Source organism: Syngnathus floridae, chromosome 7 (genome assembly GCF_059516105.1).
Source record: "Syngnathus floridae isolate MCC-2025c chromosome 7, RoL_Sflo_1.0, whole genome shotgun sequence".
Lineage (NCBI taxonomy): Eukaryota > Metazoa > Chordata > Actinopteri > Syngnathiformes > Syngnathidae > Syngnathus > Syngnathus floridae.
The window spans coordinates 9,140,292-9,164,138 of record NC_142419.1 but is presented as its reverse complement, the minus strand read 5'-3'; the positions used below and the strand labels follow the sequence as shown (position 1 = coordinate 9,164,138).

General features: G+C 39.6%; 1 protein-coding gene across 1 annotated transcript in view; it reads left to right on the top strand.

Annotated features, from left to right (window-relative positions):
• The first annotated feature begins 9,574 nt into the window (after positions 1-9,574).
• clmpb (CXADR like membrane protein b) overlaps positions 9,575-23,847 on the top strand; it is a 61,881-nt gene continuing 47,608 nt past the window's right edge. The window contains exon 1 of the mRNA XM_088381634.1: positions 9,575-9,954. Within this exon, the coding sequence (XP_088237760.1) occupies positions 9,924-9,954 (31 nt within the window). The 5' untranslated portion in view covers positions 9,575-9,923. The remainder of the gene's footprint in view (positions 9,955-23,847) is intronic.

The window sequence follows — 23,847 nt, the reverse complement described above, 5'->3', positions numbered from 1 at the left end:
CTGGATGCTGATGACGGGGTTTGGGGTTGCACTGAATTGAAAATTTTCAGTCAAAATGTTAAGTCTGATTTATGGTCATAGATGATTCCAAAACACACTTTTTAAAAGTGCCGTCCTTGTCATGTTAGCTGTTTAATTTTCAAAATAAAGTACAAAGTCACCCTTGGCTTGGTCTCAGTTCTTTATCATTTCTATCAAGTTTTTGCTTGAAGCCTGAATCTCCTGATTCTGATGTCACACAATAGCACAATAGTGTTGGTATGAATGAAAGGCTATCAAAGCCTCCAATTGCAGCATAACAAAATGTGCGTCCCAATACAGTCATATGAGACAATTTGATGTTGTTGTCACTGCAATTGAGAACACATCATGGTGGCGGAAAGAAATAGTTGAGGGACTAACCGGACACTGAAAATAAAGCAAAAAAAATCATTACGTATCAAAATTGAAAGTAATAAGGAAATTAAATTGTTATCGTGCTTGAACTATGCTGCAAAGCATCTCTCATTACATGTCAAAATTGAAAGTAAAAAGGAAATTAAATTGTTATCGTGCTTGAATTACGCTGCAAAGAATCAATCAAATTATATCCCCCTCTGCATAGACAATAACTGTTTCACAGAACACAATCTTCTAAGAAATATGCTTGCATGTGAAATAAATGCATTCTGTTAGATTTTTGTGAGGCTCGCATATTTGAATAAATGGAAATTGCGAACTATTTTTGTTGCAAGAGGTTGGAGACAATCTTTATTTGGAGTAGCTGCAAGGCATCCCAGAGGATCCAGGGACTGCTAGCTGCATTTGATTGTGTTCATCAGTGCACCTCTCTAGAGTTTTTGCATCAACTCAGTTGGTTTGATAGCTTCCTGAAATGTCGCATTACCTGATCCAGACATGATTGACGCTTGGCACGCACATACCTCTTTTATCATATTAATTATCTGTGTTATTGGGAACTATAGATGCAAGTTGGTCCATCTCCCTCCTATGTAGTGATGCCATCCCAGGAGACCAACATGTGCTTCTCTGCTCATGCTAGTTAGTTTCATATGGAAATTCTTTTACTGTGACTCACTTGGAACCAAGCTGTGAGTGGTTGTGCACCAAGCAGGATCCCATCAGAACAATTTAAGACTACCATGAATAAAGTTTTCTGAGAGGAAGGAGGCAGAGAATCAAAACAGACATAAGAAAAACACCCCCAAGGGCTTGAGCTGATGTTACTCTGATTTTCCTGAAAAGGCCAGCGAGGATGAAACCTGCTTGTGCTTTCATCAGAAAAGACTGATCCACAGAGATCTATTTCCCACTCCAGTGACAAATGAAACCTATTATTCGTCCGGAAGCTAAGGATACTGGTGGAGAAGTGCTGAGCAAGACAGTTGACACAATTCATGTCTTTGCCTTGTACTTTAGCATTCACTTTTTCCTTTTCATTCCTGTGAGCATCATGGGAATGCTTTGACGCTTTAACACCATCACATTGTAACCTTACCAACCTGTCCGGTGTAACATTTTAGGTTGACCTTGCTCCCAGATGAGCATCACCTACTTAATTTCCTGAGGGATCAATCCCAAGGGATGAATTAAATTGAGTATAAATCTAAACAAATTAAAGAGAATAAAAGGAGCCACTTCAATTGGCCGTGAATCAAGTCGACTGTGTTTCTAAGCCAGTCTTCGAAAATATCAAAATCCGTGCTCTATGTTACGTGACTCACATCACAAACAGCGGGGTGACAGTGAAGTGAAGAAGTAAAACTGGATAATTTCCCATTGCACACAATATTCCCCTGACACAGTGATGGGGAATGACTGCTCTAGAACATTCTGCGCTTTGTGAAACCCTCCAGAAGATATGCTACAGAAGATCCTAAAGCTTTTTGGAATAACATTAAACACCTAAATTGTTCATGTTATTGTTTTGTGTGGCTACTATACAGTTGCTGACTTTTGAGAGGTGCTCTTTTGAACATCTATCCAGCATTTTTCTTATGACAGCAGAGGTGCGCTCCATAATAGACAATATGGAAAATAGATGGATGCTATGTAATTTTCTGTGAGTTTTACAGTAAAGCTCCTGGCAATCTTGAGTATTATGGCTCGTGTCATTTTCTTCATTAAATAATATGGTCACTGCACTGAGACACTGAGGCATTCACTCTATGCATCGCTGACATTTCATCAGGGTAAGTCCCTGTGATCATTATTAAAAAGAAAAGAATTAAACACCCATACACGATTAGATGTGTGTCACATGGTCCTTAATACCCAATAGGGAGCACCTTTCCTTGTGTTGAATTTTTCATTTCTTGTCATTCTTTCTTGCCTAGGACTTGTCAAACAAATAATCATGCTTCACTAGCGGCTGCATCGGTCACGCCTCAGCACGTAGTCGGTCTGGAAAATTGGCCGGGCTTTACTATAGTCCCCAGCTTTGAGTGGAGAAAAAGCTGATACCAATATATCTTTTTCCCCCCATTCCTATTAAAAACAAAAATTGCTCATGAATGTACTTGGTAAAACCTGATAGCCTCATCCCCCAAAACTTATTTTTATAGTATGGAAGGTAAATCAAGATAGATAAACATGTGGTAATGATTTTTCATCAATGTCTTTCACAGCTTTATTGGTATGACTTCCCTTTTGCTGTCACCAGTGTGTAATTGTCGATGTAAGACATTAAGCCTCCTCCATAAAAGATCATTTCATGCCTATAAATTGAAATAATGGTGCTCGGTGAGAATAATACATGCAATGACATATTTGACCTTGCAAGCTCTGCTGCCTGAGAGATCCTTAGAGGACTGGGAAGTATCCTTCAATCATTTAGCAGAAAAAATGAAACTGCTTTGTTGAAGGACAAAAGCACCCGTTAAAACAATTTCGTTTCGGGACAAAATTCGACGCAAAGCATGAATTTAACGTTTGGTTGTAGTACAGGATTCACAGTCAATTAGAAGTCATGTGTTTTCAAGAAGACTTGCGTCTTTATTCCCTCAAACAGAGGCTGTCCTTTGTAATGGCAACATTGTTAAACAGCCATGAAATATTTTTTCTACTTTTAAGTACTAGACACTTATAAATGGAAGCCTTCTACACATTTTGCCTTCAAAAGTTAAAAGGGAACATTTTTTTCTGGAATGGAGAAGGAAAGACAATAAACCTGTCTATACTGTGCTGTACTTCTTCACCTCATGCAAACAATTAGAAATATCCACAATATCCTCGAATAAAAACGTTGCCTCAATTAACTTGGTGCATGATCCACTTATGCCAAATGAACACCTCCCTCATTAAGACGCTGACATTTTCTCAGTTCACAGTTGGAGATTGTTTGTAGCCCACTGCCAGCTCGGTTGCTAACCAAAATAGCAGAGCATTAACAAGCACGTAGATGCACATAAACAAAATGGATGACTCTTCAGTCTTACTGTGCGTTGAAAACGAGTTCCCTGTTCAGTACTAAAAAAAATATCTCATGATGGCATCTTAGCATTCCAATAGGTGGCATACCTTGGCTTATGTATTATAGGTTCCTTCAAGTCTGTCTTTGTTCTTGCCATTGTGCTGAGTCTCTACTTCACCTTCACCTGACAAAAATTTTAATATCATATATAACATAACACAACAGTATTTAATATCATTATAAAAGTATGATGAATAAAGTTTTCTCCTGCCCACTTGTAGTTGAGAAAACAAATATAGTATGCAATCTGTTGATCCAGATTCTTTCAAAATATGCCTCAGCCTAAATTGACAAATTGTCAATTACTTTGAATGATAAATCCAATAAATCTTTGAGGAATTTGCATCGCTCCAGCAGCCTACACATGACCTACACTATAATGCAAAGGACTGTTTGATTTATGCCTCTGCTCCATCAACATACAGTATGCCTCACATCAATCTCTTCTCGATGAGAGGAAACCAGTTCATCAAGTTGAGAGTAGTACTGGAAATATTGCATGGAAGGGACTCTAAAACCACACACCCTGAGGAACGTATCCTCTGTCTATACCCTACCTTTTTGTACCTATTGACTTGTTTTTGTTTTTCTCCCAAATGGGATTACAAGCTCTCCACCCCTTGCTGATAAACCTGAAAAGACAAAAAAAATCAATATCAAGGGAGGCTTTCAATTTACGTTTTGAATCAGAGACAAATCATCTATTTTGCTTGGTTCTGTGTAAGTAAAATCCCCTTACCCAGTTAAGCAGATGGAGCCATGTGAATAATCACACTGAACTATCTTGACAAGCTTCTAACTTACCAGGCATACCAATCAGCACCGTGCGTTGTGATAAATCAGCAGATAGTATTAACGCTACAGGCACTAAATCTGATTTCTTTCTCTTTTTGACCCATAAATTAATTTTAGCTTCTCTAAAAATTCCAATGTGCAGAGTTACGACGCGCACCACCTAGGATTTATGCCATTTACGAAAATAGAGACACAGCTGACACAGAAGGAGACAGGCGAATGATGGCAAAGGTGTCAACCCTGCCGGACAACCTAACCCACCCCCTCCACGGCACTCTGACAGCACTGCACAGCTGCTTCAGCAAAAGACTTTTAAATCAGTGCTATGTCAAGGAGAGATTCCACTGCTTCTTCTTGCCTGCAGCTGTCATTGCATAAAACTGTAGGTGATTCTACCCCAAGTTTGGGTGCTCAAACACCCCAAACTTAAATCTCGGCACCCCTAAAACTCTAGTTTGTTTTAATATATGCTTCAGCTGATCTGTGACCATTAAAATGATCCATCAATGGATGGATAGTGTCAGTCTCCTTAGATTTCAGTTCTTGGATGTCACATGTCATTAAAAGTCGATTTAACTTTTTTTTTTTAAAGTTACAGATTCAGTATGATACATTTTTCAACTCCTGCTGGTGTTGAGGCAATGCATTCTAATGCAGCATGCAAGGTGGTGGAAATTGCATTCCAACATGACTGATCTGTTTATCCTGGACCAGGCTGGGTCACAATTTAACATTATCACCTTTCCCAAAGACAGTTATGCAATTTAAGATGAACAACCATCAATCTTATAGAGTATCCTGGTGTGTTTGGTTAACTCAACCATTTACTTTCACTTGCGTTGATAAATTCATTCACTTACTGAACTGCTCCATCATCCCCTCTCAGCTCATCATTTGCCAACTCACCGCACACCAACGGATGTATAGAAGAACTATGCGCTGATGGTTTTCTGAACGCAATTCAGTCAGGCTTCTTCTCTAATTAGAGCACGAGAACATCTTTCTAAACTCTTATCCTCCCCTACCTCGTGTTCCTGGAGAAACGCTCATGAATAAATTGAGGGGGAACATCCACTTTTGAACTTGCTGAGCTTTGCAGTGCAAGAACATGAGTGCTGCGCCCACTGGATCATGTGGAACAGGACATGACAGAAAGTTGTCTAAAATGGGCAAAAGCTCCTTATCTTTTTCAAAAACAGCAAAAAAACGGTCTTAAAGAATGTTTTAATATGATATGCAAAAAGATCACTTATCAGAAGTTAGTTCCTTCCTTTAGCTTAATGTCCATCTGACAGTGTTAATGTTCTTGGTGGTGGGAGAGAGTGAAGCTACTTTATTAGCCAATAAACAAACATCCAATTTGAATCTATAAGCCAAGTGGTCAATGCTGTCTCAAGATGCTCACCATAAATCTCTCGTAGTTGCCGCCCTCTCCCTCATCAAATTATAAAGGATCTATGAGCCATGAAACACTAACGGTGACACATCACACTGGTGCCAAAAATAGTGAAGGCCTGAACAAAACAATTTTTTTGCATTCATGTTGTTACTCAAGAATCTTTTTAACTATACTTTTCTCATTCCCTGAGGCCAGTACAGAGAGGTGGCCAAGGCCAAACATCCCAATGTGCTATGCGTGTGTTTGTAGGGCGGATCAGCAACACATCCTCATGATGTCATCATGAGCTGCACCACAAAAACACTGGATGAAGTGCCTGTCCTCATCTCGACTCACAGGTTTGAAGTGAGTCTTGTTGCTGCGAACCAATCTGCGAATCCACTAAAACACAGGTGTCAAACTCAAGGCCCGGGGGCCAGATACGGCCCGCTACATCATTCTATGTGGCCCGCGAAGACAAATTGTGCATCAAATTTGCGTGTCATTACTACAATTTCAAATTGTCTTCACTTTTAATAATATCTTTTTTAAAAAATATTTAACCATTTTTTACTCGTCTGATTTGAAAACGAGTTATGTGTTAGTTTGTTTTGTAGCTTTTACTGTATATAATATGAGGTGCTCATACATTTATTTGGGTTGACAGTCATAATGGCCCTCCGAAAGAAGCTGTGACTACAATGCGGCCTGCGAAAAAAATGAAAATGCACTAAAACCACACAAAGCAGGGATGCTCTCAGCTAAAATGCCTAGCAGAAGAGTTGTCTTGGCTGGGGCCCCAATATCAGCCACCATTCTTCTCACTTGTAGGTAATTAGTCAGGACTCACCATGGCAATGAGTCTTCTTCCCTCATTAAATATATAAATATTTGGCATACTGTCATTAGGTAACCTACTGTAACGTAACTTAATGCTATAGCTGGACGTACATTTCCAGTGCTGAATGAAATAAGTGGGGTAAGCCTGTTGTGCTGGGAGAATGAACAGTTTTCACACTGGTGACTTTTCAAAGCCCTGTGGTATAAATATCAACCATCTGTGATGCCATCTGCATTGGGGTGCTATATCATACTCTAAGGCCAAACCACCAAACATAGACAGGTTGCCTCTCATGGCACCAACTGGACTGCATGTGATATATGCAGCTCAACTACAATGAGCTACAATCAACAATGAGCTGGTGTCACATTTCATGCCCACCTGCCATAGATGTTCACTAAAGTGAGGTCATCTTTTAAAAGAGCAGTCATGATCTAACATGTCTGTGATTCCACTAGACATTGGTTCCAAACCTTTGACTTAATTGGTTCCAAACCTTTTTCCTCATGAACTCCTGATGAACTGTAGGCAAAATATTTCAGGTAATATTAGTCTGAATGTGTGAAAAGAAGTTAACCACTGAATGACTGAGGATGAGAGGATTATTGTGGATAACAGGCAGGAAGCTCTCAATACAGATTTGGTGCATATTCCAATCTTCCTTCATCATTAATGATCTTTGCATATCACTTTATTTTTGTTGTACTGGGCAGCCAGCATGTATGCTTACTTCTGCATGGGTTTCATTTCCTGTTCTATGGTTATTAGCACAATTCCTCATTGCCAAAGCTGGTGCCTGGTATCATGGGGTTTAAAAAACAAACAAAACACAAATAGTCCCCCCCTTCCGAAAATAACACAATTTAACCTCCAATTATTTGAATTAATTTTTGAAGGTTAACTGTGCTTTGCCACGAGAGTCTGCTGCTTTTAAGGAAACGTTGCCAAATGCAATCATTCAATTGTTTGTTTTGTTTTTGATCAGAACTTTCATTACAGTTGCAATTGCAGGGCAGACGCCTTTTAAAATGAGCCATCCATCATCTTTTGACATCAGTTCTGTAATAGTTAGGTTGCTTTACTACACTTTGATACAGATTTTCTGCTGTGACCTTTTTAAATCCACAGAAATACACAGAAAAAATCGACAAAACAAAAGGGAGAAAAACATTGCGGTGTTGTCCGTGGTGCACAGAACTGAAGACACCACTTTACTACATCTTATCTTCCTCTTGCTCCGACACTTTTGAATTATGTTGCGTATTTGTCGCTCTGTCTCCCATCAAGTGATGTCTGTGTGCATTTTGTTTTGTGTGCTCTGTGAGTGAGTGCATGCAAGACGTCATTTCAAGCTCTCTAGTTATTGGAACGGAAAGGAATGGAGGAAGGCTGGTGCTGAGGCTGAAGAGCAAGTCACTTGAGGGGGGAGAGAAGGAGAAAGCAGGAAACAGAGAAGAAGCCACTGGGGGATGAGAGGCCTTTTGTTATCTCTGTCTATTGTTGGGAAACTGGAGTGGGGGATTAATTTCTTTCGGGTTCTGAGAGCAGACAACAGTTCTCTACCTAGATTAGTTGGTTTTCATTTGACCATTTTTTTACTCCTGTTAAAACCATGAAGCAAGACTTGGTGGTGGGACAGGGGGGCCAAAAAGTATGTAATTGCTTTAAATGGGGTAACAGATTGATCACATGATCCCCAAATACTTGTTTTTAAATAAAAAAAAATGCAACCTGGTTTCAAACTGATGTATTTAAATGCCTTTGATCACAAACGTGCATCATCTCAGCCCGAAAACTATAAATAGCCTAGGAGAATATATGGAGCCTTTGGAAATGAGAACATGCAGCATATTTTTGTTTAATCTCCTCTGACCTCAATGACTTAATGATTTTAAAAAATACACATAAATGAATAATGACATTAATAAACAAACAAATAAATAAATAATGCATATGCCAAGGATTTGAAAAACAGAAGACAGCCTTCTGAGTCTGCTCACATTTGCTACGCTGTATGAAAATCTATCACGTATATCAAAATGATAGAGTATTAATTAAAAAATGATAAGTGTCATCTTATCTTATATGTATGATTACAGAAAGTATGTGGACACACCGGTCATTACATTAGGTACACCTGCATAATTCAATCACATCCAATGCAAAAGGTGAATGAGATTTTTTTTATTGTCCTTTGTTCATTCATATAATGGACGTTCATGTGGACAGATCAATCCTGTGCTCATTGGTAAGTGCATTGTCTGATCTTCTGGCAATGGTATGGCATTAATGTCACAAATGTTTTACATCCCCACATTTTGCTGTTTGGTCAGGTATCAATTTGTTAAGTTTAGCTTTGCACAAGTGCTGTCTCATTCACAACAAAGAACAAGTAAGGCAAGGCGAGGGAGACGGTTTCCCCACACTGAATCATTATGACGCGCTTTCAAAGAACTGCCTCAGCCTCCAAATTGCAAGCTCATGTGGGAGATCTGTTGGGTTTCTTTCATGTGGTTATCCACTACTCTCGATCCATTTTACAAGTACCTTGAGATTATTTCTGTTGGGAGTTAAAAGTGTAATATTACAACTGAATGAATACTGAGGTTGAATCCCACACTACGGCAAACTTTCAAAATAAGTGACAGAATAAGTTTAAAACACATTTAGACATATGACAATTTACATTCAATCATACTGTGTGAATAAAATAAAGTATGAACAAGGATAGTAAGAGAAAAAATGTTTTTGATGCACAATAACCAAATGAGGATTGACATTTATTTTGCAAAAAAAAATTATGTTGGACAGATTTGCTCATCAAAACTGTCACTTCTTGTCTCGTGTTTCGGTATGCTTAGTAAGATTACAATTGTAGTGGGTGTATATTCATGCATATTTCTCAGAGGATTTTGCCTTAAATTTCTCCCTTACAATAATGCAACCCTAAAAACCGTCAAGCAGAAATCCATTGTTGTGCAGAATGCTGTGTAAGAGAAGTTCAGACTCTAGAGGTCTCCATCCTTCAGCATCATCATCCACCTTTTCGCCCTCCTCCTCCTCCTCCCCTACCTCCTCCTCCTCCTTGCTGGTATTTTGTGCAGCGGAGGAGCCAAAGGAGGAGAGCCTCATGTGAGGAGGAGACCGAGTAGACCCCGCACACGACACGCACGTCCCACGCCACAACCTCAACGCAGCTTTTCTGATTGCAGGAGAGGGAGGAACTTTGATCCGAGGCCAAGTGTGCTTGCGCGTGTTTTCCGCCACGAGAATGATGACATCGAAGGCTCGCGGAGACACATGATGTCCCCGTGTCAACATTTTTGTGCTCTTTTGCTGACATTCTCTCTCGTCTAATTCGCCATTCGCGTGTGAATGTGACGGCGTCCTCAGCGCATTGTTTCCACCTCCTTTCGTATGTGGGATTTCCAGCCGCGATGTCTGCAACATTTCGCTATTTGTTTCTGGGTAAGTCTTTATCTTCTCTGTGTTCTTTTATTTTAAAAAATGGGACTATATGAGACAAAGGCGAATGGAAACGTTCTCCTCGCCCATGTCTCTGATCTTTTTTCAATTATTTCTCTCCGTATAATAAGGGAGTCCTTGACAACACATCTGGCACCAGCCAAATGATGTCACTGGAAATATAAATAATTATTTTCTTCTGTCGTGCGCGTTCTATTCCCATAGCAAGTGCATACATCCATTTGAGTGATGAAAACAGAATTAGTGGAGCCCCTGAAAAAGTTATCTTGACCACTCCCTTATGAATATGCTTTTGTTATAATAACACTGAATATGTACCGGCTAAAAATGTTAAATTGGGTTGCACATATGCTTTTGCTATTTTATGTAGTTGGAACCCCATTTTACCAGAGAGAGAAAAAAAAAAACATTTATTGAGATATGTTTTTATGTTTACTTTTGATGATTATAATGATCACAAAAACATTCTATAAAGTCCATTCTCTTTTTTCCCATACTTTGGCCAATTTTTTAAAATAGAAATACACTCCTCTTGAACTGTACTGTCCATGAATAGTACTACTAACTGTAGTAATGCGCTAAGAAGAGGAGTGTCCGGCAGATTCTGAACTAAATTAAAGACTCTTTAATTCCACTATGACTCTTCTGGCTGGGAGTTAATGTAAGCCAGTGAGACTGTAAAAACTGACTTCCAGTAAAATGTCTCATACCTCCTCCCACTTCTGTTTCATCACCTGCAGTCAAATGGGAGGAACGGGCCAATTTGGGAATTGGAATGATTTAAACCTAGAAGTATGCACCATGAGTGTATGAACAAGCCAGGGTTTCTTTGTTTGCGCAAAGGTTTGGAATCCCCTGTGTGTTTTCTGTTAGACCACCAAAGTTCTGCAGGCTTATTTTGTCTGGTCGGACTCCAAAAGTCTTGTTTGAGTGTGGGACACTTGCAGTTTGGAGAGGAGTCAATAGACTGCAGGCTTTGTGTTTAAAATTTCATACCTTTTGTTTAGTTGTACAGTCAATGCTTTGTTTATGCTCCATGTTTTTTTTTTTTATTATTATTATTGTTGCTGTAAATTAGTTATGTTAGCCTATATATTGTACATGCATTGTATTTAGTTACTAAAAATGGGCAAAAATTGGGGTTGGTCCCAATTACTTGTCAGAGTTGTGGAGCTAAAGACTATATATTGTACATATTGTTCGCATCGTGATGTCCTGAGGCTCTTGATGCTCCCAAAATCAGTCCCGTGGAGATGGTCGCTCGGACTGCACTTTAACTGCAAGAGCTGACGCTGCTGTAGACTTTGCATACAAGCACATTTTTTGGTTTACCTCATCTCCTGTGTTTGGCTATTAGGGGATTTTTAGCTCAACTTAATGCTGCTCAAAGTGACTTATTCCTGATAATATCATAGCACTAATTGCACACTCATATATATATATATATATATATATATATATATATATATTTTGTACAAGCAAGGTGAGTTTGTCTGGCCGAAAGAATGTGAAAATGATATACCATTCATATTTACCTGAATTCTTGAATGTCAGCCGAATTCAAGGTGAGTTACATTCGATGATTTGACCACTGGATGGCTCTGGGTATTGCACACTGTACCTTTAAAATGAAGAAATATGAATGACATATACAGTATACTTGTGTGCCTATGAATGCATGTACAGGTATTTACTCAGGTATTCATCTCTCAAAATTAGAAGTGTGGGTATGTACGGGCAGTGTGAACGCATCCTAAATTGTGGCTGTATGTTCTGGAAATGTGTGTGTGTGTGGTTGCTTGTCTATGTATGCCCTTGACAGAATGTGCCCCTTCTCTCAGCTACTCAGTTAGGACAGAATCATTTATAAAGTTATAAAACTGATATGATAATGTGAGAATAAAGTTGTCATAGTATGAGAGTAAAATTCAAATGTATAAATTGTAGTGACAACGATTAGGTTGAAATTTAATGAGACGTCATCATTTCTGATCATTAAGGGTTTTCTTTCATAAAAATGCATCGTTTTAAAAAGTACAGATTTTACAAAAAGACTAAATATTACACAAGAATGTAGTCATAATAATCATTCATTACGATTTGTATACATTCTACTCCTTCAGAATTTTATGAATCCAAAAGTACAGTTAATTGTCATCCTTTTTTATTTGTCTAACATTCAAGCATGTCAGCAAAAATATAGTTTCCCAACTAGTGATCTATCAAACTATATGTATATAGTTTATATATATATATATATATATATATATATATATATATATATATATAGATAATTTTGCTGTGACTTAAAGAATTTTTTTCCACCTGAAATGGTACCAGCATGAATGCATTTAAAGATCAACGGCAGTGCAAGGAGAAGAATCAATTTTCATTAATCAGGGCTCTTTCCTTTTCTATTTGGCTACAGCGCTGCAAGTAGCAAAACTTTCTTAATTTAATATCTTTTGTCGATGTAATTTCCACTGGTGCCATTACAGATAATCAGTGCAATTAATCGCCACAGCAGGCTCCATAATTCCCTTTTGTATTTTGGCTAATGCAAAATGAGAAACAAGGTCAAATCAAGTAACTCCACCCGCTGCAGGGCTTGACTCGCACAGGTAAAGCGGACCGACAATGGAGTGGCCATCTGTCCTCCAGCGACTGGTTGGGAATGAGGGTATGACTTTCCAAGTCATAATAACGCAATGTAACATTCGTGGCAAAAATGTATTTCTGTGTGTGTGTGTGCGTGTGTGTGTGTTTTTTGTGTGTCAGTCTTTCAAGGAGATCCACTGATGGCAGAATTGGTGGCTTCTTGCCTGCACGCTCTTCGAGAAGATGGCGGTGTCAAGGCACACAGCTTGTTTTAGATGTAGATGAGCAGAGCAGTGGTTACAAACAGCAAATTTTGCCCCCATTCTATATTTAGCATGTCTGCGGGGCTCGGCCGACGATATCAGAATTGTGAAGATGACAGGAGTCTCCTGAGCCAGAGGTTATGAAGTGACATCTTGATGTGTTTGCGCCTGAATCACACTCCACCACAAACATGCACATACACGCACACACTCACACACACAGCTGCTGACGTTTGACATTTCACAAAACCATAGCTTTTTGAGATCTAATTATCAGGCATTATTTTTTTATATTGTGTTGATTATTTACCGTTAAGTGCTGAAGATGCTTTGAAAATCACCACTAGGTGTGGAATTTTCTACACATGCATCGTAGGACGACTCGCATTGCAAGATATTTGAAGCATTTGTCGGTCAGGTGGTGCGCTAAATGGAAACGGAATTAACCTTCATATCACGTTGCAGTAGCGTACACCCTCAAATTGCTTTCACTCTCAGTTTAATTGGCAGGCACAATTAATTTGCACTTGATGATGCAGAGGCAAATCTCACTTGCACACACAATGAACGGACGATGCAAATCATCCCAGGAATCAATATCCTGTGGATTTTTATCTAGGAGTGTACAGTGCAATGTAAATGCAGGAGGAGCTGTGATTACATTGCACCAACTAGTTCAAAGACTTTCTTTCCACCTGCATGGTAGATGTTATGACAAGCGGGGCACAGTATAAAGCCGATATCATGTGAGAATCGTTGTACTCGGTGTAAAAGTGGCACATTTGAAGGACTCGGTAAGGGCACGGAAAACTAGATGAGCAAACGCTCTTCATAGAGGGTGAATGAAGATCAGATGAATACCGAGGGTCTTCCCAACAGTTGACCCATATTATCAACAAACACTGATTTGGCTTCCAAGCGCTCCCCCCCCCCGTCGACATGCGTGGATTTTCTAACGTAGGAGTGCCTCCCTGAATAACAAGCTGTCCTTTTTCTGTACCTGAGGGCTTCTTCATGTTTCATTGATTGTGGTGCTTTTAGTCCGAAGGTCTTCCTTTTTTATTCTGTCGCTGCAAGCTGGCTGCCATGATTAGAATGCTTGTAAGTAGAAATGCACCCTTTTGTCAGTTAGTGTTTTTACTCGTACACGCTGAAGGTTGCACCGTGTTTATTTTTTTGAGAGCAGTATAAGACATGGGAGGTAGGATTAAAGGTCACGGTGGTGGAGTGAGTATACGGTGAATTTGTCGTCATTGTATACAATCTTGTTTTTTGACATTTTCTTATAATTTTGACTGCCGTCTTTACAACCCACACACACACACACTCCCAAGTTATTCCAGCTCCTCATCTGTGTTGGCCTTTTGTCACTCGGAGCTTGTAAAACACAAGGAACATGCATTAACAGAGCTGGGTTGCTGTTATGTTTCTGACTGATAAACTTGCCAGGCTTTTACGTCTTTCTCTCGGAAAATGAGTGCCAGATTATTCTGAAACGTAAGAACGGGAACTGCCTATTTCACTTCACTCCTAATCGTTGACAGATGTTCTGGAGAGACTTGCATTCACATTAAATGAGCCACATGTGTGCAGGCCACACATGACATCACCTCGCTAGAATGCTATTATGCTTGTTTAAAAGAAATGTATACACAGATGAAGAACTGATTTGCCTGTCCTTATATAACAGCCAAATCTTGTCTGTCCAGCAGAAAAAAAAGGAGTGATGATGAGACCAGGCATATGCTCTGGTTATTATTACGATAGATGATATCAAATGATATCATAGAGAATCAAAATTCTCTTACTTGGTCACCAAATCCAATCCAGACCAAGAATTTCCCATCATTGGCAACGAAACTAGCAGATCCGTTTGGTAAATACATTTCTTTTTCTAATAACAAGCAACATTTGTCATGTCATGACACAATTTCTTGCTAATTGTAGTTTTGATAGAATCCAAAAAACATACACGCTTATAGTTATAAATCTTCTTATGATCAACCACTTGGGATAAGCTAGGGCCTATGCAGGTTCGGAGGCGAATAACTTCAAATGAGGGCACATGACCCGTTAACAGCCCTATAGAAATATAGGGCCCCTGTTTCATATAAGCTTTATAGACCCGGACACTCCCTCCAAAGGGAGGGATTTTGATTTATTTGCAGTGGGGAATAACCATGAAAGTCAATGGAGCAAATGCAAATACAGCTTTCTATTTCCTTGAAAAAAATGTGAGGTCATCTGCTGCATGGCATAAAGATTGGAAAGAGGCACTTGAGATTTTGCTTTCAACTTACCCGAGAGATACATGCTACCACATCGTGGCAATGCTTGTCAAAGAGTGAATGTAACAGTACGACTATTACTCTTCCTACTACTACCGCCAAGCATGAGATTAAGCTGCACTCTCAACATATTTTGATTTAAAAACAAAAATGTGTTGTTTTATTGCAATTTTAATCAAGGTCTATTGATTGTTCTATGTAAGCAATACTAAGATCAAATCAGGAATAAACGCCGATTCAACACTGATGCAGTCCGTGAAGCAGAGCATGGAAATTGTCTTGTGCTGATTCACCCCACTGTGGTTTTGCCCCCAGTTATTGACGTTGCAGTAAACAAGATTCAATCTTTGACCAACACAACTAAAGTGTTCTTCGCCTGAAGCAGCTAAGGTGATACCAGCTCAAAACACCTTGCATAATATTCTTTAATAGGCATTTCTTTAGAAATATAAACACGGCCATAGCTGAAGTGATAAGAACTTGCTCAGTCGTAACTGCTGGTGCAAATGCACGAGTTTGATCTAATGTAAGTTCTCTTTAAATCTCCCAATCTATTTTCTGTGCCGTTAATTGTGCAATCCAACTGTGCTGCAGAATAAACAGCTTAAAAGGATACATCTTTATTGCTCAGGGGGAGCTTGGAGTCTACGAGACACTCTGTATTGCGGGCACATCATGGAGACAATGAGCTAATGAGGAAAAAATCCCAATACCACATTGACGGTATATGCCAGATAGTAGCTTCTGCAAAAATATGTGCTTGTACCGCCCAAATATAAAACGCCTTGTTAATATTTCAGCATTATTGGTAGAAGTCACCCAGTCTAGGTAACAAATCATTCCATGCGAATGAATAATCATTGTAAATGACTGGTTGTAGTTAACCTCATGTCTTTTAATTGTAGTTGTGACTGAATTAACAGCACTCTATTTTGCCTCAATGGCTTCAGGACATGTTTACAAATCAATCAATTCCATGTTTACATCACCATAAGAGCCTGAATTCCATGTTTGCTGGCTACCATTTCCCAGGAGTGCTATAAAGGGAAGAAAAGTGATTAAGAGTCTGAGGGCCGTGACTGACAGGGGTCCAAGAAAATTCTAGGCTATTTTCAATTTTCTGCAAGAAATGGTGGGACGTAAAGTAATATTTCATTTCACAGTCCCAAAATCCCTGTCTGTACTTTTGCCCTTTCCCAATGAGTGGCGGGTGTGCTAACACTAGTAAACTGTCTTCCAATCGTTTTTTTTTTTTTTTTTTTTTCCAACCAGAAGCTAAGCACTTTCAATTGGTTATGACCGGCACCTGTCAGACCTAGCCGGTGGGGAGACTGGTTTCACACTGTGATTATCGATTATCATGTTGAAATATCTGCGTGGACATTAACCCAAGCTGCCGAGATACAAATCAGCAAGAGCTCCCAGCAAAGACCACAGGGAGTCTCCAACCATCAATCTTGAAACATGGTAATGTAGAGAGAATAAATTATAAAATATTGTGTACACATTTTGTCCATTTTGGCACAGCTACCTGAAGTATTGGCTTTTCTGTCTGTTCGGATGTTGGTCAATGGTCAGGATTAATTGCAGAACAATCGAAGCAACCTGTACCTCCCCAAACAATAGCAACCCAGCCGTGTCTTTTTGCCTCTCCTCGCGCTTTTGCAATTGGTTTCTGGCTGAATGAACTGGTGGAAATGTTCCACAGCGCTCTGTTTAGGCGCATGCTGTTCCTTTCAATTTGAAGCAGTCTATTAGCCCAGCAAGCAGGACACTCCATTAGGTGTTTTGAACCCTGTTTGCTCCATTGTCTCACTCCATTTCCTCCTTTGCTTGCCACTCTTGCCTAAAGCATTTATGGCTTTAATCATGAGAAACCTTTCTACCCTTCACACATTTATCTTTGGCCGCAGCAAAGGAAGGACCATAAGACTGATGGTGTCTGATCGGCAGTGGAGGGCGTCCAGTCGTCATTGATTCATATGGTGGAAGATAAGCCAGTTTCCTGCATAAGACTTAAACAACCAGCTAAATGTAATGGACTAAACTATAAGGCAAAACTTGGTCATCGCTTCAGTTTAGATCAAAATATTTAAATTACTATATAGTGTAAGGCAGGATTGTGTTTTCTGTCTGAAAAATTTTCCTTGAAAGAAAAGCAGTTTCTGTTTTATAACTTCAATTTCAGTACAGTGGTTTTGTGAAATAAATCTGTATTGTTCAATTCATAATTTTGCTTGCATTTTGAAGTTGTGGAACGACTTAAGAGCTACTCCTATCAACATGCCCATGACTTTACCCTTACAGATAATTGTTGATGACATCAAGAGATTGACCCTGGTCGATTCTTTTTTTTAAAGATTCCCTAAAAATGATCACAACAGAAGTTGATCCCTCAAATGAACCAAATCTCAAGAAACCGCTCCAAAATATTTCCAATGTCACACACTATGATATCATTTGATTAACTTTATGTCTGCTACTTTACTGGTTCTTAATAGCTATGGACCAACCAAGACATTCTCATGATACGTTATTGAAAATTATGTTCACCACACACTAAAACGATCGGTTAATAACTGTTCCTAAATATGTTTTTTTCCTGACCATTCTTTGTCAAATAAAAAATGCATTTCCCGGCTATACATATTATTTCCCAAAGTGGCTTAATGTACAGTAGATTATTCTTCAGTCCAGTTCTCCCACACTGGCACTGCTATTTGAATTTTTAGTAATCATTGATTTGAAAAAGTCATCAAAAGCACACCTCATGCATTTGATATCAGCAAACTGTGAAGTAGTCCAACTAATGGTACAATCTCTCTCTTGCAGTGCAAGGCAGGCCGCAGTATTTGATGGATGGATGGTTTAATTATCTAACCACAATGCCAGCAATTTGGCCTTTCATACCACAGTATAAACCTTGTTAACTGGCTGTCATTGATTAATTACAAGACTCAATTATTAGGTATGTAATGGCAAATGATTGTGGTACTCCCCCCGGTGTTACATAGTCAGGAGTTCAGTGCTCCTCTGTCAGTCAAGGGGTCAAGAATGAGGAGAATATTTGTGTAGGAGATAAAAGTAATTTATTTGGAAAGTCAGAGTCTGGTCAAACACTTTATCTTTTTTTCTCCCTCTTTCCAGCAAAGCGCTTGAGCACAGATGGTGCAAACACCTTTGGATTTTCCAACTCGTTAGACATGACTGGTTGATGAAATGGAGTCTTAACACTATACTGCCCGTGCAGATGTGGAGCTGTGCATTTTATAAATGTAGACTCGCAGTGATGACTGTATCGTCTACAGCGTTTAAGTATACTCACTAGGGATGTTACATATCTTATATGACCCTTTTTACAGAGAGACGTCTCATTTTCTCAAGTATGAGGCAGGCATCTGTGTATAGCCATTAAATGTAAAAATGTTCTTGTTTAATCTGATTTTTAATCAAACTCTCTTTGCTAAGAGGACTTTCACACAAATATTTTTAGTGAAAGTCAAATGAGTGTGATTTAGGCCCTGTCCTTTATTCTGGCTGCTGGCCAATTATGGAACTTGTCATATTTAACAGGCGTTGCATCAGATTGGCAAGAGCTCAGGACTACGTACAACATTCCAGTCACAGTTTGACCTTTTACATTTGAGCAGTCATATGAGTATTTTGACAGTCACTGAAAGGAAGTGTAATGCTGGACTCTCTTTTTTATGTCTCTCTCAAAAATGTTTAAACAAAAGATGCCATGGACATCATTTTTTTATTTTGTATTTCCTTTTTTAAGAGGGGAATCCAGAGTGTTACTGTTTGGCTTGATTTATCCTCCACATCCCAAATGTGCAGTGTAGGAGGAAATACTGTAGCAGTCTGCACAATCAAGCTCTTAAAATAATTTGTTGGCATGATGACACTGCTTTCTAGATGGATTCAAGCTTAAAAATAGACCGTTTGAGGAAGTAGCATCATAGCAAAAGTATGGTGTGTTACATTCTGAAATTAAACCTAATGAAAGATACTATATAAAATACGGTTACCCCTCATAAAACACAAATTTTCCACATGCCGGTTTCGCTTTTGACCTCAACTCTCAGTTGCACGTTTGACATTGAACTGTGTGGAAGATACCGACTCCTCGCTGGCCCCTTTTGCTAATGAGGCAATTAAGTCTATCCTGTTTTGGTTCAGTGAATGGCTGAAAGAGCAAGGCAAGTCATCTGCTGTCTCAGCAAACAGCAAGCATCTTAACCATGCTGCACTCAGAATACAGAACAAGACCTCCCTGCCCCTTTTTACTGTTATGGTGGCCCAGTGGCTGTGCTCCTCCCGAGTTAGAACAACCCTTGACAGCCGACGATCACTGGTAGCATTTGAAAACTGTGTACTTGGTCACTACCAACAGGACTGGACAATTTGTGAGCATTTACCGTATTGAGCTTCATGATTGATTGGAAATAATAGAAATCCAATTGATAAATTCCATGATCAAGCTGATGCACACATAAAAGGTTTTATTTGAAGTGCCAAGGCACATTCAACTTCCAAGGTTGAGCTGTTTTTCTTTAAATCTAGAGTCTCCTGACTCACTCATGGTGTAGTGGTACATCCGACAGGGAATGCAAGTGTGAATGTTTGTCTGTCTCCACAAGCCCTTTGATTGACTGTTGGCTAAATCAGGGTGTAGGCCTGTCTTTCACCCAAAGTCATCTGAGAAATTCCACCTCCCCCAACACTGAACCGAATGAGCTGTGTAGAAAATGGATGGATGAACAGAACAGGCTTCTCCATAGCATAATTGGAAATGTTTAGAGCGCCAAATAACGTTATGGATTGTGGTCAAAACATGAACGCTAGTGTTTACTTTGTGCAGTTGTGTACACTTGCATTATGTATGCATTACTTGGAAGTCAAGTAAGTGTTGTCGGACCTGTAAATTACATTACCCATTTAATACCGTAAGCTCAAAGCTACAAACTGGAAATAACTACTACATGCAGTACTTGGTTACATGTCCAGGATTGAGCCACTTTCATTTTTTTTGGCTTTGTCCTGTTGACCTGGGTATTTACAGTGTTTATTTTGGGTTATAAGTTATTCATGGTGCTAAAAGAGCTTTTGCTGGTTGACAGACTGAGAGGATGTAGGGCTGCTGAAGGCCAGCCATCAAGGCGGCATGCGTTGCAGCTTGAGAGTGATGTGATCCTTGTCATACAAGAGGGAATTTTTTTTTTTATATTTTCTCAGTGATCATCATCATTTCTGTCATTCTCATATGTACATTATATATCAACAGGGATTGAGCAGATTGACTGCAGAAAGTCCAACAATAAAATGACATCAATATGTCATTTCATTTTCAGCCAATAAGCAGCCACCACGGTGTACAAAAGAGGGTAGCATTAAGGCATGCAGTAATGTGTTTAAGGCATCCACAATTCTAACGAGCGATAACGGAAGGCTTATGGCTGCTCAGAAGGGATCAGGGGACATCGTTGTCTTTCTTAAAGCTCAGGCTTAGTCATCATACTTTTCTCCCCTTCACATCCACCCACTTTCATCTCTCCTCCCTGGTAATGTATCAGCAGTGTTTCCTGACACGCGGCATGAAAAGGAACATCTTACTCGACAGGCAATGAAGGCGGACCACTCATTAGTTGAGGAAAGGCGAACTGGACCGGAAAGAGGAGATGTCTGGACAGATTTGCCCGAAATCAATGGCCAACTCCTGAAACTTGAGCTAAAGTATGTTGCTGTCACAATTAATGACATCACACTGTATACCTGTTTCATTACTTTTGTGCGTGTTTTTCACGGCCCAGTTTAAAATATTCAACTTTGCCGGTTACCACAAGACCAGATCAATACGAGGGGATTACGTTTGCTCTTTGTGTGGATGTTTCTGAAGAGGCAGAATGACAGAGCTGACGGTTTTCAATTACAGGACACAAAAGATGCACAGTGGCAAGGACGCCAGAAAAAGTGCACATATAGCAAAAAGAGCTGTGCTGGCAATTGAGCCGGTTTGCCTGAGAGTGGCTGAAATGACCCGAGACGTGACATGTCGCTGTACATGTTTTTTTTTTCTGTAAAAAACTTGCGTGTAAAGCTACCGTCTATGAATTCGTCCCTCAGTAGAATATTTTATGTTTACTTTTATGTATAACGCAAACTCGGTGGTCAAGCACACCTAGATTTTCTCACCTAGAATTGAAAAAAAATGACATATTTAGACAATAATAAGTAATATTCATTGTCAAGTTTCAACATAAAGCAACCACGGTACAATAATAATCAGATGTACAAAAAATTACAAAAAGGGGACTCTCTTTGGTGAGGCACTATAACTGTGGGCATGATCATGCAGAGGTTGGGAAGGAAAATCCAGGCAAGCAGCCTAGACAGATACCACATGGTCAATTTGGAGAAACAGAGCCTACTCTGCCTTAACCACAAAGAAGCCGTGCCAGTGGGGCAGATGGCAAGCGTCTGTCGTCGGGGGCCGGATACATCCAGTGTGCTGGCGGTCAGAGGTCCACTAATGTCAAAAACAAACCAATGCATTTAATTTTTGTACATTTAGATTTTTTTATTTTTATTTTTTAAAAATGGTTGACTTCAGAATTATACTGAGCAGCCGGGACAGAGTCATGCAAATCGCTTTCCTATGTCACATAAGGTTTGATGTCAAAGTCAGATAACAAACAAAACAGGTTAATCCTTAAATTCTTCCAATCAATGTTGTGGCTAATGACAAATGCTGAAGTCTCATGAAATTTGGTAACGTCTAACGTCACATTTTCATCCACATTTCAGGTATCCTTTCTTGAATATTTTGGACAAATTACACATTTCACAATCTTCAAGCCGTTCAAATTTGAAGGTGACTTTCTAATTGTAAACGTGTGTGCATCAGCAAATGCTCATTTTGTTGCAGTCATACTTTATAGTCTATAACATGTTCTGATGACAACACTAACCTTTGTCTTCATGTGTTGCTGACCTTTACTCTAATTCTAATGATAGATAACCATGGACACTGGTTTACTAAAGTGACATTTGTATTGCTGTCATAAAAAGTCCTTTTGACCTTTTTTGTCATTTGCACCTTTACCCATAAGTCAGTCACTGAGGGTTTGGGCGTAGTTAATCTTATCATTTATACAATTAGATTTTAGTCAGGCCCTTTTCTGATACCAATATACAAAGAAAGTTCAGAAAGGCCTCACTACACAAGTTGGGTTTGGAACACTGACCCTCAAATCATCCCACTTGCTTCATTTGTTCTATACACTATATCGAGACGTTGTTTGGGGACATGTTGTTGAGAGGTAATAGAGGTATGAATGATGTTTCAGAGGACCCACCTGCATGGTCGTTCATCCTAATATTGTGACTCCCGGTCTTGGCTTGACTACAAGTAATCATAGCAATGTAGAGCTGTGTATTGTGCTGCAGGAAAAACAACTACAAGTGCAAAAGCAGAGTTCATCCGTCTCACTGGTCAGACATTCCCCCCTCTGACAATCGGCTTTACATGACACCCTCCCCTTTATCCTGAGGGAATTTGCCCTTCCCCTGACTGTCCTCCACCTTCCCGATCCCCTCGCCCTCTGATGGGGTGAGAGGTCTGAGCGAGTAGGACGTGTATACTGTAGCTCTCCGCCTCAGGGTCATGATGGATGGCCACTCAGCTAAACGTGCTTTGCTCACCAGAGACTGGCCGTATATCTCCTTCACTGCCCACGTAGGCCTGTATCTGCATGAGGGAAGTCAAAAGTGAACTTTTTGGTGTGCTCAGCAGGCCCCGAGGAACAGTATTTGGTTTGTTGTAATGGAATTGTAATGGAATTACGGTAATCTGATTCCAGCCAAAAAGAAGACATCTGTAATCTTTTACAGTTACTGTAAATATGTTGGAATTAGATCCCAGATGCTTAAGAGCTTCAGTTTAATTTATTACATTGTTTTGCCAATGTGGCAGTCAGCTTACTGAAGGTGCACTGATTAAAATTAAAATGAGCCACGTTTCTTCTCTGAAGTGTGGAAATTGAATATTCTACAATAATTGCTGGTTACGTTTTGCTTTTGCGTGTCATCGGCTGTTCATGTAATTGTCTGTAATCCCGCTAATGCTCTCGACTGGTGTTATGATCAATGGCATGTTGGTTGGTGGGAAAAGTCGTCGATGGACAGCACGTTACCAGGGTATGATGACCTGAGGGGCTATTTTTTTTCCAGAGTCTGCTGCTCTGTCATGGAAGGAATAACCGCTGCAGGGTGCTCTGCATGAAAGCACTCTCATGCTTTTGGGTCACAGAAATAAGAGGAGAGAGCGGTTCTGTCATTGATCTGGTGGCATTAGCTTGGGCTACAGTCGTAATGAAGCCAGGACTGCGTGTTTTTTGAGTCTGTAGGAAAAAAAAAACCCATCCAAATATCTGCATCTGGAGTGCTTATGCTAGTGATTAATTATAACACGTGGACACCAATAAATCACGGAGAGCATGTGTGAGCATACCTACGTTGGTTTATCCCCGTATGGCCACATGTGAACACGCCCTTGTGTCTTTGCACATCCCCAAACACTAATGTGAAGACAGTGAAGAATAGGCCTTGTTATTATGTAAATATTTTTATGTGTACAGTGGGTCACATATTTTTTCAGTACCGTATTTCTCGCACTATAAGGCACACTTAAAAACCTCCAATTTTCTCAAAAGCTGACAGTGAGC